We start from the raw sequence: 16026 nt of genomic DNA, 5'->3' as shown, positions 1-16026 counted from the left end.
CTCCAATGGGCATTTGTTATGTCAATGTAATTACTGTCTTGAGAATAAAAGCAGATCTATAGGGGAGTGTAAATTTGGATCTAAGGATTGTTTTAGGACAAGGTTGTTTTACTTTCTCATTTTTAGTGTTAGTTTGAAGCCTACATAAGTTATATTTAAATTCATACTATTTAAGGGACAAATATGATTTGGCTATTTGTCTTAACTTAGATGATTTTTTATTTGCACTTAAAAGTGAAATAAAAAGGAAAAGAAATTAAGAGATAGAGTATAAATACAAGAATATAGCAATTCCCGAACCTAGGTGCACATTGAAATCACCTAGGGATCATTAAAAAATACTGATGCCAGGCACCCATCCAAAGAAATTCTAGTGTAAATGTTATGAGATATGATATTGGCATTAGCATTTTTAAAAGCTCTCCAGGAGATTCTAATGTACAGCCTACTTTGGGAACTACTGTCCTAGGAAATATTAGAAGCTAAATGTAAAATAGAAAGCACAGGGCCTTTCAGAGTTTCAGCTGTAGACTTGGAGGCTTTGTTATCTCACTGGAGTTAGGACAACTGAAATGTTACAAGTACTTCTGATTGTGATTGAAATTTACCTGATTTTGATTAGAATCTTGCCTGCGTTTGGATCACAGAATTCTATTAAGGAGTTGACAAAATTTTCCATATCTTTGTGTTTATGTTTTCCTTTGTGTTCTGTAAATTTTTGTAAAGGCAAGGGATTTTTTTGTTTGTTTGTTTGTTGAGACGGAGTCTCGCTCTGTCGCCCAGGCTGGAGTGCAGTGGCGCTATCTCCACTCGCTGCAAGCTCCGCCTCCCGGGTTCACGCCATTCTCCTGCCTCAGCCTCCCGTGTAGCTGAGACTACAGGTGCCCGCCACCGCGCCCTGCTAATTTTTGTAGTTTTGGTAGAGACGGGTTTCACCGTGTTAGCAAGGATGGTCTGGATCTCCTGACCTCGTGATCCGCCCACCTCGGCCTCCCAAAGTGCTGGGATTACAGGCGTGAGCCACCGCGCCCGGCCGCCAAGGGATTTTAAAAATGAAAATTCTAGTACTGTGTCTTAAACCACTAATGAAACTGATGTAGGAGTAACAGGTATTTGGTGTTGGACTTAGATTATTTATGTTTGAACAAAGCAATATTTACAAGTATGGCAAGAAAGTAGTGCCTTCTCTTTACCTCAGTTCCGGGTTTTGAAGCGCCGTTGCCCTCCCCAACTTCATCATCAGATGTTCCTGGAGAAGAGGTCCAGGACTCTAGAGTGAATTTCGTAAATAACACCCATGCTGATCGTCTGAAACAGTTTCTAATCAGCAATGATTGATGTAAGATTTTTCTGTGGCAGCTTCAAGACAAAAGGACTCAGGTATGGTGAAGCTGCCTGATACTTATTGAAACAAAAAGGAAGGAAAGTTAGAGGATTTCCTGGCAGATTTAAAATAAATGGGTTAGATAATTCAAAGCTAACCCCAAGTTAATATAACTGTCTCTGCTAGTTGGTAGGGTGGATACTGCAACAATATCAAAGAAATGAGAGCAAATCTGCACTTCTCTCTTTAAAATGACTTTTCAGTCAATTTGCTGAAAGGAAGAAGTATCATAAATTATATTCTGTATATCTGATTTACTTTTTTATGATTTATGATATTAGGTAGGAGAAAAATGAGTCTGAGATGATGAAAATCAATCACTATGAGCAAGTCAAAAAATTTTAAATTAGAAAAGGTCATTTCATGTTGGCATGATTATTGGAAAAGGTAGGAGTTCTAGGGAAAAATAGGTGTGGACTAATGAGCTGAATAAACAATAGGGCCTGTATTTGTTTCGACCATATCTACAACATATCATATCTATTTCTAGGAAGTCCCCATGGGCTGCAGGGGACAGGAAGATCCTGATCTGTGACAAATGGACTGGATGGAATTTTCAGGCTGAAGAGAAGTTGAACCCACAAAATCTTGGATAGTCTTTCATGAGCTCAGCCCTGCAATCATGCCCCATACAGTGAGCCATGCTGCATGCATTTTGAAAAGCAGCCTCCTCCCTTCCCTTTTCCTCTTTGTGACTTTGTGTATCACAAAAGCAGCTGTGAGCCAGAGGTAAGACTCTGGAGTTTACTTGGCTTCCCTTGATTGTTACTGACTGCCCAGGTCTGCTCCGTCCCTCCCAACTCTTGCCAGCTAAAAGATCTCTCTCCAGCCTGGCAGGATTTGTAAACATGCTCCCCAAACACTCAGGAACATTGGAAGAACAACTTTTGGGGCAGTGGCTCTCCAGCTTTCTGTTAAACAAAATGCTCTTTAACATTTGATTTCATTTCAAAATAACGTTCTTGTGTTCTTTTGATTCTACAGTGACGAATGTTCTTCACGATTCTACAATTGATATAAGCTATACTGTCTCTGGAAAGGCATTTCTTTAGGAAAGATATTATTTATGATCATTGGGGGACCGAGTTAGAGTTTTTTTTTTTTTTTTAATAGAGTTTTGTGTGTCTTATTCTTAAACTTAAAAAAGTATCTTCAGAAGGTGCCATATCCATCCCCTCGAGCAGTCACTGCAAAAGTTGGGTAGACCTCATAGGTTGTATATGCTGCTAAGTCTTGTCCAAGGGTTACCGCTTGCTTGAGTTGGGCAGCAGACACAGGTGCAGTTGCATTAGGGACAGTATATCCTGGAGGAAGAGGCAGAGAAAACTTCATGAAAGGAATTTACATTTGCTCCCTTTTGGCTTATTTGTCTTCTTTTAGACATATGAACTTCTAACATATTACTTAAAGCTAAAAGTTAATATGTATGTTTTAAAAAGTGCCCTTAAGGACCAATATGTGGACTCAGTGATTTTCAATCACATTCAAAAAGTTCTAGGACAATGTTCCCGAAAGTGGGGTCAACCACCTGTGTCAGAATCACTTCATACTTAAGAGAATTAAAGATGCTTGGGGTAGGGCCCAAGAAAGAGAAACTTAATAGGATGCTGAGTTGATTAAAGCTTGTGATTTATAACGTTTTGAAGGTTTCCAAATTTATAAATGAGAAAAGGTGACTGAGGGGCTGGCTGGGCATGGTATGTGGGGAGGTGGGGCTCTGTGGGACCGGTTCTCCTGCAACCCCACACCTGCCTAAATGAAACATTTAAAACATTTTCCTTTACCCGAGAAGATGTGTAAAGACTGGGAGATCAGTAGGAGAAATACTGTAAAGGTTAAATGTAGTTCTCCATAATACCTTAAAAGCAAATGCCTAACCTGTCCATATTTAGATCTAACTATGAATGGCAGAAGCACCTTCCTACCTCCCAAGTCCCTCATCAAGCCTGTGCTTGGTGTATTCAGAGGCCTTGATGCTGGTTCTCCCCCTCAGAGAACCAAAGTATCCAAGAATTAAAAAAAGAATCTATGCGCTTTCATGTTAGCATTGTGTCTAGTGGATGAGCATTCACTTTTGAAGAAGAGAGCATATTAGCTACTATCTAAAGCATTATTTCTCTGTATTGTTTTAGTCTAGAAACCTGAGTATTTCTGAGATGATCCAGAAATTGTAAAAGATAACAAGAGAAAGAGAGAAGTATACTTAAGTACAAATGGACACCTGTTTTTCGTTGTTGTTTTAAACCTCATTTGGTTTATGTGCGGTAGAAGCCTGGCCAACCCCAGACACATTGATTTTTTTCTGGTGGCTTCTCAGAAAGTGGTGGCAGGAAGCTGGTTGGATTATTTTGAACAAAAATTGAATCCACTCTTGGCGCATTCACTTTGGTCAGTAATGCTGATTAATGCACTAGAGAAGTTTGGTCCATTTTCCAAGGATAGGAGACATGTGTTAACAGTTACTTTCATAATTTTGGAAACAGTATTTCTAAACTAAGTGAGTAATATAATTGTGTGAGCGTGTGCACACGTGCATGCATGTGTTTGTGGCACAGATTTTACCTTTAGGGATTTTGAATTTTCTTTTTCAACTTGGTCAATTTGTTAAGTGCCAGGGTGTTTGGGTTTCAAACCGATTCTTCCCTTGGAGCCTATTATTCTTTGCTTGACTCCACAGCAAAGTTATGAGAGGCTCTCAGATTCTTAGGCATTCCCCAGACAACACTCATACCCCAAATATTTTTAACTTTTCACAGAAGCCAATAGGGGTGAGAATAAGATAAAACATTCTTGGGTAAAAGCAAATCCTTTCCAATGAAAGCAAACTTTGAAATTCTTCTGACAGTGGCTCATTAGTTTAATAGTACATTTGTTAGGTGTCTTTGGGGTGCAGCTTTCTGCAAGACAGGGGCTCAACTATCTCTAAGAACTGAGAAGCCCTAGCAGGCGTCCTGAGTACATGGACATGTAAACACCCTGTAATATGGAAAGCAAGCACCGGCTGCTGGCCCCGCACTGCCCAGGAAGGACCTTGCCCTCTGCAGTGTCAGCTGTTACCTTGGTAACCTCCGAGGGACTCACCACAGAGCGTCTCCATGTTCTTACAGAGAAACAAAGCCAGAATTGAGGTCACTTTCAGATGTGAAACATCATTAATATTAGCCTCACTGACCAGAATGGAGGATATATTCACAACTTTTGAGAAAACAAAACAAAACAAAATGCTGAGAATGAGCCCCAGGTGCAGTGGGTGTGAGGAATATAAAATTTCTCACACCTACACATGACCAGTATATGAATCAATTAATCGATAAGAATGTCATGTTTCTAGGTATACTTAGAGCTCTAATTTGGACTTATGTGGAACATGCTGACACAATGACAAGTCAAAATGATAGATTTCTTCAATAGAAATAATCTTTTACTAAAAAAAAAAAAGGATAAAAATTTTCATCTGAGAAAAAATTTCCTAAACAACTTTCTTCCTGGTCCCCTTCAGTCTCTAAAGGATTCATTTTTAATTATGACCATTTGTTGTGGGTACAGAATAAATGGGGACAAATCTTTTAACATGTGACCTCTGAACGCATTGTTGATCCACAGATAGGCTTTGCTTTAAGCAATCAGCATATGCCCCAGACCAAAATTATAGAACAAATAAGTTGAGTCCTGATCATTTGCATATTGAAAGGATCTCTGTCTCTCACTCTCATATACACAATTTTTGACTTTAAACAATCTTTTTTTGGAATCCAATTAATAAAAGCAGATTGAAGATTGGAGAGGGAGAAAAAAATTGCTGAAAAGCTAATTGCCATTGGCCAAATTACTTAATCTTTTCATACATGGGCTCTTCATTTGTGTACTGGACTTTCTGATGGAACCTAACTCTTGGTGGTATCATGAGCATTACTAAGATATTATAATGCTTCCTGACCATTTAGGTGAGTGCCTAGCACACAGTAAGAGCTCCAATAAACATCATATATCTATAGGTAGTTTCAACGTCTCTTACTAAAAGTAAAAACCAAAACAAACGAGACTCAGAGAGACTGACTCATTCAAGATCACACAGCAGTTTAAAGCTGAGCCGAGACCAGAACCCACTCTGTTGCCCAGCTTGATTTTCTTGCCTTGTGTTTTAATGAGTCACTCATTTGGGAAACTCTTTTTGGTCCCAAGGTGGTGCAAGTCAGATTGCTGTAAGTGGGGTACACAAACATTTCTATGATTCAGTGGTACCAAAAAAGGGTTTCCCAAATACTCTCTGCAGGGCGCCATTTCTGGCCAAATTTTCACATACCTGGGAAAGCAGTAGCAGCAGTAGCCATGGTGCCAGCATCACCTCCATCAGTGGGGATGCCCAGGGTCTGCAGGGTGTATTCGGCTGCGTATGTCTTTGCTTCATCCACATAGGCACTCAGCTTCGGAGGTGTGAAAGGGTGGCTGGAAAGCAAGTCAGTCAGGGTAGGCATTTTTAAACTGGTACAACTGAGTCAGGTGAAAACCTAAGGTACTATCAGTTTTGTAAAATGACTGGATGGTGGTTTTTTGAGTGGGTGTTTTACATTCTGTTTGCTATTAAAGCTTCTAAACATAGGTTGCATGTAGGAATATTTACAAATTGATCTAGAATATCAGTGGTTTATGACATTCCTGGGACATACAAATAATTCACTACATGCCTTTTCTAAAGCACAAGTGAAACAAATTGTTTCTAGAAGATGTAGAAATGCAGGCTCATGGTAAAATTCAGGAGGTGATATCCACTAACAGAGAGGTCATATCTTTGGTCCAAAATTAAATGATGGGCCATTGTCTTATTATGTATGAAAATGGTAATTTCATATGCTTCAACTTAAACATTGCACAGATGAAATAATGGGCTATAGCTTTGTTTGTTTGAAATGGAGTCTCACCCTATTGCCCAGGTTGGAGTGCAGTGGCACGATCTCAGCAACCACGATCTCATCAGCCTCCCGAGTAACTACGACTACAGGCGCCTGCCACCACACCCGGCTAATTTTTGTATTTTTAGTAGAGATGGGGTTTCACCATGTTGGCCAGGCTGGTCTCAAACTCCTGACCTCAAGTGATCTACCTGCCTCAGCCTCCCAAAGTGCTGGGATTATAGACATGAGCCACCACGCCCAGCCAAGAATGGGCTATAGTTTTTATTTCTATTACATTTTACACTACTGACTGTTTTCCAATGGTTGATGATACTACACAACCTTCATTGTGTATATGAAATTTGGGGGCCTTTATATGCCAGCTTCATGGCTGGTACATCCCAACTATACATCTCAATGCTTACATTTAATGATAAATGAGTAGGTAGTAGACCTCAGTATCTTGTTTAGATGGTGACTAAGTGCATTTAATTTACAAGCGTATCCTGCTCTAAAATGGTAAGGAATTTGGAGAAGTTACCCACATTGCAGGATTCTGGCTGGCTAGAGCAGGAATAGTTATTTTGTATAAGAATAGTTGTCTTTGGTCTTGTCCAATGGCAGAGTGCAGCTGGTACACTGGCTGTCCCCAGTTATTTTTCTGGCAAATCTCTTCTAATATCTACAAGAATAAAAAAAGTTATTTCCCCCTCAAATGACACATTCACATTATATCCCAAGTTTTCAGATTTTTAAACTCTAATTTTCAGAGTTCAAGCTAATATCAGAAGATATAAAATGCCACATGGTTTAATGACTCATAAAATTTAAGATGAACTCAATTTGAACTCCATTTAAAATGTTAGGTCTATTAGTTCATAAAATCACTTTCACACCATTTACTGTAATATGTTTTTAGTTTAGTCCATTAGCTGTAACTTTTTACCAAAAGCTTAATTTTATGATTTGTTTGGAATATTTGTTTTTGTAAAAACTGTTGCTCCAACACTGTGTGCATACATTTGTATAGATTTACTCATTATTACCCTCAGTCCCTGTGTTTATAATGGTTTAGAGATGATAACCTAAGAATATGTTTTTATTTCATGTCATTTGCCATAGGGTTTTAATGTCACAATTTCATAAAAATAGAATTAAAAAGTTTAATGGATTGGTATTTATTGAGCATTCCTAGACGGGTGTTGACAGTTGCAATGTTTTTATTTGTTTGGTAAGACACTATTTCTGGCTTTTTTTTTTTTCTTTTGCTTAATGACAATATGCTTTTTAGCATCCTCCTGTACGTTGTTTTCTTCTGTAATTACTCCAAACTGAATATTTTCTAAAGATTCATAGTTTCTTTATTCAGAAGCCATTTTTGGTTGTCCAGAGGTCCTGATGCTCTCGTTAGTCAGCAGATTTAGTAGACTGTGGAAAGCAGGGCATAAGGCTGAGAAAAGAACTCTGGAAGACAGAACAGTGCCTCAGGATGTGTCTCTGGGGTTTCTTACCTCATTTATGCTAACTAAACCAGCTGCAATAGCGTGATCTTTTCCAGTTTATTAATTTGTAGATTGTTCCTATTTTCTCTATTGACATTTTCTTTTTAATGCTCTTGTTGTGTAGGATCTCTTGTCATCCTCAGAGCATTCTCTACAGTTCTTGGGCAATAATAATGGAGCTTTTGCTGGTAGATAGGATGCCTGCCTGTTTACGCTAGGTGAGCAAACCCGGGTGGAAGGAACACCAGCTCTCACTGCTGACTTTGCAGGGCAGTATTTGTCTCTGCTTCTGGCTGGAAGTTCATAACTCTACTTTGGGGTTGTTTAGGCCCCATCTATATTGGTTGGTGGTGGCATGGTCTTCATTTCTAAGCCATAGTCGTAGAAGGTCAGAGAACAATATTATTAATTTGTCTTTTGTATAAGAATAGTTGTCTTTGGTCTTGTCCAATAGCAGAGTGCAGTGGGTACACTGGCTGTCCCCAGTTATTTTTCTGGGGACAGAGACACTTTTATTAACTGATAGAGATTATTACTGACATATTAATATAAGACATGATGAATTTCTAACTTGAGTTTGATGTGAAACGAAGAGATCTCTTTTCATACTATCACAGCTATCAGAACTACTATTATACAGAATTTGTGACTATTATTTTTTATTTTCTTAAAAGATTTCTAAGGATTCCAGTACTTTAATCAGGTTCTTGGTTCTGGGTTTTAACCCAAGAGAAACTGGGTGACTGGCTTTTATATTTTCTGAACAAACTTCATCATATCACTTCCAGATTTCATTATGGTTATATGTTTATGTGTCAGTTTTTTCCCCACTGGATTGCCATCTAATTTTTGGTGGTAAGGATTTTTTTTATATTCACTTCTGCATCTCCAGCACCTAGTGCACTACATGGTGCATAAGAGAAGTTTACTGTATCTTTTGTGAACAAACAAATGATTGCTGTTTAGCACTCTGGTAGGCTTTCTTTTTTTTTAATTTCCTGGGTGGGGCTAGCAGAAACCTTAGATAAGCTAATTTGTGCATAAAAGAAAGTCAGAAATCCCATTAAAAAATTACCGAAGATGAGCTTTTAGAAAACCAAGTTTTCTTCTGGATTGAAATTATAAGGGCTACTTCCATAAATGTGGGGCTATAAGCCCACCTTTGTCATGGGAATAGGGAAGTTTCCTTCAAGATACATAAACTGTAACTGTTTATTCAGCCAAAATATATTTCAGAGAGATCAGTACCTATCACACTCCCACAGGGAACAGTCTCAGGGTTAGCATAGACCCTGTTTTGTTTCATTTTTAACCCTGGGAGTCAGTTTCCATATTGAAACTTGTATAACTTTTAATTTTCCAATAATAAAAAACACAGGTTAATGTTGAAGTATGGAAACTTAGAACTCTTAAATGAACACAAGAAAACCCCTCTCTGTAATGCCACTGCCGCAATATAACTATGGAGGAAGAGTTAATTTGGTATGACTGACGACATCTCATAGTTAATAATTCACCTAGATATCATGGAGGAGTTTTCTCTTAGATACAGTATTTCCAAGAAAAGATGTCCTAAATGGTCTATTCAGGGCTCTGCCATAATGCCCTTCATTTGCCAACCAACCTGGCTCACATACAATAGGCATTTATTCTGAGATGGGGTCTTTGCCTCATTTTATTTTCATTTAGGGTATGGGTTGACAATTCTTAACAGCTCTCAGATTCTTTGCATTTCAGTGGAATATTGTTCAAGGTGTTAAGCTTTAATATTTTTTTAAAAAGAGAAAGGACCTATAATAGAATAACGACACCTGATGCCCAGCATTCCCTCAAAGGGTGTGACATTGATTGAATGCTTTATATATTAAAAGAAAAAAAAAACCCATAGCTTGAGTAGGGATCAAGTCAAATCATTTGGTAAAAGTGAATGATGCTCATTGGCACAACTCAAAGAAACTATTTCTGGAATAACATTACCTACCTGGGGAGCGAGTTTAATTCCTTGGGGTTTCAACGTGACAGGATTCATTGGGGTGAGCTCCATCCCAGGTAAAATGTCATAGAGTTTGTCTTCTCTTTTGTCTCCTTTGGCCTGGTATCCTCGACCCAGGCCTGTGTATGCCAAATAGCCACGGCCGCCCAGTCCTCTCACTCCCGCAGCCCCTACAGGTACATTCATGTAAATTTCTAGGAATGTAAGAAGGCATTAAACTGAATCAAACCACCAGAAAATCACCCTGAATCTTACTGTAATGGAAAAGTTAGCCCAATTCACGTTGATTATTGCCCTGAAGATGGGTGGGAAACTCTAGGATTCTAATGTAATGAAACTCAACATAAGGTAAGGTTTAACATAGGTGTCTTTCTCTTTTTTGAAAAACTACCTTCAGAAGATAGCGATGCCATTGATAAGTACAATACTGTTGATAAGTACATAAGCAACTTAAAAATGTTGGGAGAGAAATTTTGCAATTTTTGTCTTTAGGTTACCTTTTCTTGATATTTTCTAATATAGACTAATAAAGACTGGGAATGTATTTATTACAACATTCCAACATAATGTGACCACTTGTTTTGAAATCAGTCTTACATAGAGACTGTCACTGATCAGCATATTAGAAATAAATTCTGGCTTCTCTAATTATCCCACCTCCAGTGACTTATTGGAAAACAAGCATTTAGAAAGCATGCTTTTAGGTTCACCATCCTCTCTCTGATGTTCGGTCAATGTGAGGCTTAAGTTTCCATTGAGTTTCATGCATAGATTCCTTTTGATTTTTGTTTTGCCATGTTGCTACTTTGATTTTATGTTGGTGGCATAGAGATACAAAATTAAATTGATTACCCTTCATCCATGAATATCATTCATTGATTCCTTTCTTGTTATAAGATAGGCATTTTTTTCCGTTTTAGTGGAGTTTGTTTTTTTCTACATCATAACTGGTTGACAATTTGTATTTAATGTATGGATTGGTTAATGATGTGATTTTTCATTATAAATGCATAATGTTACAATGATATAATTTATTGTCACATAGACAAGTTATCCTAAAGGAAATCCTGATTATTTAATTTGCATTAAAATTTTGGGGCAAGTAACTATGAGTATGAAACTTTTAAGGCCGTTGAAGACTAGAGCTCCTAGCATGATCAATTCAGTTATACTGAAAAATAGTAAAACATAGTAAGATAATTGTTTCCACAGTAATCTAGATGTGCCTCTTTGCTTCTAAGTCAAACCCAAGAATAGACTTAAATACACAGTTTATTTATCAAATTGCCCAGATTCATGTCGTATTTAGAGGACAGAACTGGGATTCAGTTAGCATTAGCCATATCCTAGAAAAACTAATCTGAAGGAGCCAAAAAGGCAGGGACAAGCTAGTTTCTTGGAAATAAAATAAAGTCTTTCTTTATCTTCTAGCTTCCTTGAAGAAATGGAGCTTGGAAAACTACTCAAACATTTAGAATTCTTACAGGATTCAAATGTGAAATGTTTATTGTTCTATTAGCAGTCTGATTGAGGGTTTTTTCTATTTCGTGTTTATTTAGTTCTCCATGTACTAAAGAAATACAGTAATTTCCTTAATAATTTGGTTTTTAAGAAAGTATAACACATATTTCTTGGAGGACATCAGATGAGAACCTCTCATGTGTCTGTTAGATTATATTTATAATAATTTGTGATTTGTATATTAAGACAATGCCACTGAGTCACCATCAAATACACACATGCCTTGAAAGGGTTTTGCTATTTGAGGTAATTGGTTTCCACTGGACTATACTAGTCTCTTCCAGAAGTGTTGTAATGAGTCACAGATGACTGCACAATGGTGGACAAGTGTTACAGAAGAAGTTAACAATTATAGAACTAGGTTTTAGTTTGTGCAAATTTTATGGACCCATGTAAAGTTTGAATCTGTGCACTAGGCTCATTTGCACAATGTTCTGACCACGTTTTTTCAATAACCAGTTGTAATGTGAAAAAAGACTCCTATCAAAGGAAAACTATTGATATAATACTTGATTTTTAATAAAAAAAATTTTCAGTGCTTTTCTCCCAGTGGACCCATCCAATGTATCTAAGGCTACTGCAATTTGAGTCATTTGAAATTTTAGGATTACTCTAAAGCAAGATCTGACTGGAGTTACCTCTAATAGAAGGGGCTCGGATAATGGCTCTGTTGCTGAGGTGTCCTTTGGTGGCTGGGAAATGAAGACTGGGAATTGCTGCATAAGCCTGAGGGGCATAGAAGACAGGAGCTCCAAGGTAGGTTGTGGTGGGATCATAAACTTGGCCCAAAGAGTAGGTGTACTCTCCTTGCAGCATGGTGCCCCTTCCACCTGTGCCTCGGGTGTACCTAACATAACTGTCCTTATCCACTGGTTTTGCTAGGGTGACTTCAATGGGGGAACCGTCCAGCACCTGTTGTAGAGAGCAAAGAAAAATCAACATGAGATGATACGAAGATAACCAAGTGTGGCTGAGCCCTAATAACATGATTCCTTCTAAGTGTTAGACTACTTGCTGTAGGTTTATTGATTGTATCTTGTCATTTTATAGGTTTGTGTTTATATGCCAGTTGAATTTTTTCTGAGCCATTTTGTTGGTAAGATGCATAAGATGCCAACAGGTTTGACAGTGACATGTTGGCCAGTGTCCATTGACATATTCATTATAAGTTTATAATCTGGTTGCAGTCACTGAGACAGAAACTTATGTAATATTTTTATTAGGTCATATATGTGTTTTAAATTACATATCTATATAATTATATAACTACAATAAAATTTAGTTTTGTCATGGATTGTATAAAATCTCCATTACCTAGCACAATCAGATGAAGGTAAAAGGAAACCAATAACAAAATCTTACCAATTATTAGCATTTAGCATGGGGAGCCAAATCAGGCCCTTCCAGCTGATAGCCTACTAACTGCCTTGCTCCTTAGATCAGCCGCACAAGTAAGTTTTCACTGGAGAAGAGAGGCACACTGTGGTTCTACCAAAGGAAGAGGAATCTGGGAGGCTGTTGCATTGCCTGCCACAGGTTCTTCCTTGTGAAGCCACCTTTTGATCTGCTGAACAGTTGGGAACTAATAAACAGGGATGACAGTGGTCAGGAGTAGTTGGGAGTGAGAGTAGTATTGAGGTTCTCAGATCATGCACCGCTTAAAACTTTTCCTCAAAAATTATTGACACAAATTTTGAGAGTGTGAACAGCTCCAGATGTCGAAGATAATGAATGTATGTAGATCTACATGTGCTACTAACTTCTATGTATTGCTTACCTACACAAGAAACAAACATGGCTTCCAACAAATTCTTGATAGATTGATGTATTTATTATCAAAGGAACAAAGTATTGTCAGAAAGCATTTGTGGCTTTTTTAAAAAATAAGAATGTGATGATCCTTTGTTTTATATACAGAACACTTTTATTTAAAGTGTTTCTACAGAAATTCACATTCACAGCAGCTGAGTGTGCACTCTTACCCTCTGATTTCAACAGTGACTCAGTGGTTCCTGGATTATTGAAGTCTGCTGGACAAAGCTTGTGCTTCATGGTCATCCTGACCATTTTGTTCAGCTTATGGGTCGGTTTGTCTCCAGTATTATGTATTTACCTTACTTTTTAGTAGCAGGAGCCAGTGTCAAATAAGTTAGATGGAATACTCTAATAGAATCCAGCTGATATTCAACAATCTTATATTGATGTTGATGTAATTAGAAAAAATAGAAATAGCATACTGAAAATAGGGGAGGACCTTGGGTGTAAGATTATTTATATCTTCAGTCTGGTCTTGAGGAAGATGAGAGACTCAAATAGGTCTCTGCTTATAGGCACTTCCATATCAAGATACATTTTGCATGGAATTATTCTTTGCTGCAAATTCAGATTTCTTGTTGTAATAAATTTTGTTCTGCCTTCCTCTGTCCCATTCAAAAGCATTTTAAACTCAATATTGTATTTTAGTTATTTAGTTTAGATATTTCAAGAGCTAGGACAACATCTTATTAATCTGTATAGCCCTAGCTTAGTAAAATTTCTTTCACTTCACAGACTTGGAATAAATGAATAATCATTCTGAAGTTCAATTCATTATTTTTCTCTCTGAATAGGCTTCCCTTCCTGACTTTCATAACAACCTACCATATTGGAAGCTTATAATGACTTCTCCTTCTTTTTCACCCCATCTCCAATCAGTTCCTGGGTCCTTTGAATTTACCCCTACTGTTCTGTACATGGTTGTCTTCTGCATTCCATTCCTACCTAAGTTCAAGACCTTATTTTGTCCCATTTGGGTGACTATAATAGCTTTATAACTAGTTTCTATGACATGTTTCTCTCACCTGTATTAAAAAGTCAATTCTTACTAGGCTAATTTTCCTAAATTTTAAATGTGATAATTACTGCACAAAAAAATTCAAGATCTCACCTCATCTAATAAATTAAATATAAATTTCTATATATATGCTCAAAAACCATAGTTCCTAGGAAAACTTACTTTAGATTTTTCCATACCACATTATAGTCAAATATAATATTAAATATATATTTAACTAAATAATATGTGTAAATATTAGTATAAAAATATCTAGCTGCAAAAATTGGGAATAATTTGAAAATGTTTCCATTGTAATTATTCCAATATAATTATTGGCATTAAATTTTTGATGGCTGTTCCTTCCCAGCAATCATCGTGTATACTCAGGAATGTTTCCATATAGAGAAAATCTAACTTATAGATTGTTTTCCAAGTAATAATACTTTTATGATATTAAATGTGATAATCAATGAAGATGAAATAATGCTTTTCTTTATAGACATGTATTTATGGATTAGTTTTTGCTTTGCAGTTGTCGTTTTTGTATTTCAGAGTGAATACATTCTCCACCCCACCCTCCAGCACTCAAACATTTTTGAGTTTGAGTGGGACCCTGAGGAGCTAATATGCAAGAGGCTCCACAGTGTCTGAAGGGTCTAGGCTAAGAGATCCTCCCTTTGCCATCTGGATCCACTCCCTATGGAATTCACCACCTACCAGCTCCAGCCTGCTCTCTGCTCTGGGAGACATTCTACATGGGGTCCTCTTTAGCCTTCTAGATTGTGATTGGATTTAGCCAATGCGGAATGCTGGTAGGAGGTTGGAGAAAGAGACAACAGTGAATTTGGGGCATTTATTCTGCTGGATCCCTCTTTGAAAGGTCACCTTGGGCTGACTGTGTCCTTTGACCAAAATCACTACTTCTTTCTGTTCTCTTTTCTTTTTTTCCTTAATGATGGGGTTTCACTCTATTGTCCAGGTTGCAATGCAATGGCACAATCATAGATCACTGCAGTCTCAGCCTTCTGGGATCAAGAGATCCTCCCACCTCAGCCTCTGGAGTAGCTGGGACTACCGTAGTAGTCCATGCCACCATGCTTGGCTAACTTTTTGTAGAGATGAGGTCTTGCCATCTTGTCCAGGCTGGTCTCGGAGTCCTGGGCTCAAGCAATCCTTCCATCTCAGCCTCCCAAAGTGCTGAGATTACAGGTGTGAGCCACTGCACCCAGCTACTTCTTGCAAAGAGATCTGCTCTACACAATTCTCTCCCCTTTCAGGATTTCTATTAATTCTCCAGCCCCTTGTACCTTTGACTCCAGAATGCTGTGAGCCCCAAATTCTGACACTCTTTTTTGATTTCCCTAGTCCCAACTCACACTTTTGTAATTAATTCCTTTGCTATTTGTTTTCTTTTGGGACCCTGGCTGATGCCAGAACCGATAGGTAAAACAGTCCCATGTGCGTTATGTTCCAACCAAGTTACTCCACATTTTCCTGTTCTCCAATCTTGTCTTGCTCTTCTCAAATTCTGTGCCTCTGTCTAAGACTGCCTGTCTTTCCATATTTTGATTTTTGAAATTATACCCACTTTTCATGGCTTCTTTGAAATATTATCTTCTCATATCCATGAAGATGTTTTATTCTTTATGACCCACTTCTTCCTTTGAACTTGTTCACCACGTTGATCTCTTTTTATGATATTTACTTGACTGTACTTTGCACGTGTTTGTGTAGTTGTTTTATTCCTCTAACCAACTTTTAACTGTTTGTCAAACATCTCTGATCCTTTTTGTATCCTAGCATGATAAGTAGTCTACAGAAGGTTTTAAATGTTTATTGGCTTGATGCATAAATATTATATTGGTTTCTGTATACAACTCAGTAGTGAGGATATAGAAGCTTCCCCAGCCCCTACTTTT

The 16026-nt window shown here is 37.7% G+C and overlaps 1 protein-coding gene across 2 annotated transcripts in view; it reads right to left on the bottom strand.

Moving 5' to 3' along the window:
* Window positions 1–2286: 2286 nt before the first annotated feature.
* A1CF (APOBEC1 complementation factor) overlaps window positions 2287–16026 on the bottom strand; it is a 52147-nt gene continuing 38407 nt past the window's right edge. The window contains exons 7-11 of one of the 2 annotated variants that reach the window (XM_007963450.3): window positions 11931–12204; window positions 9760–9965; window positions 6822–6958; window positions 5688–5830; window positions 2287–2688 (exon numbers count right to left, since the gene is read on the bottom strand). In XM_007963450.3, the coding sequence (XP_007961641.1) occupies window positions 2537–2688; window positions 5688–5830; window positions 6822–6958; window positions 9760–9965; window positions 11931–12204 (912 nt within the window). In that variant the 3' untranslated portion in view covers window positions 2287–2536. The remainder of the gene's footprint in view (window positions 2689–5687; window positions 5831–6821; window positions 6959–9759; window positions 9966–11930; window positions 12205–16026) is intronic. The other variant, XM_038009216.2, reaches the window with a different exon arrangement.

The sequence above is a fragment of the Chlorocebus sabaeus genome, chromosome 9, assembly GCF_047675955.1.
Source record: "Chlorocebus sabaeus isolate Y175 chromosome 9, mChlSab1.0.hap1, whole genome shotgun sequence".
Taxonomy (NCBI): domain Eukaryota; kingdom Metazoa; phylum Chordata; class Mammalia; order Primates; family Cercopithecidae; genus Chlorocebus; species Chlorocebus sabaeus.
The sequence above is the reverse complement of the archived record's forward strand: the minus strand, read 5'-3'. Positions and strand labels throughout refer to the sequence as shown.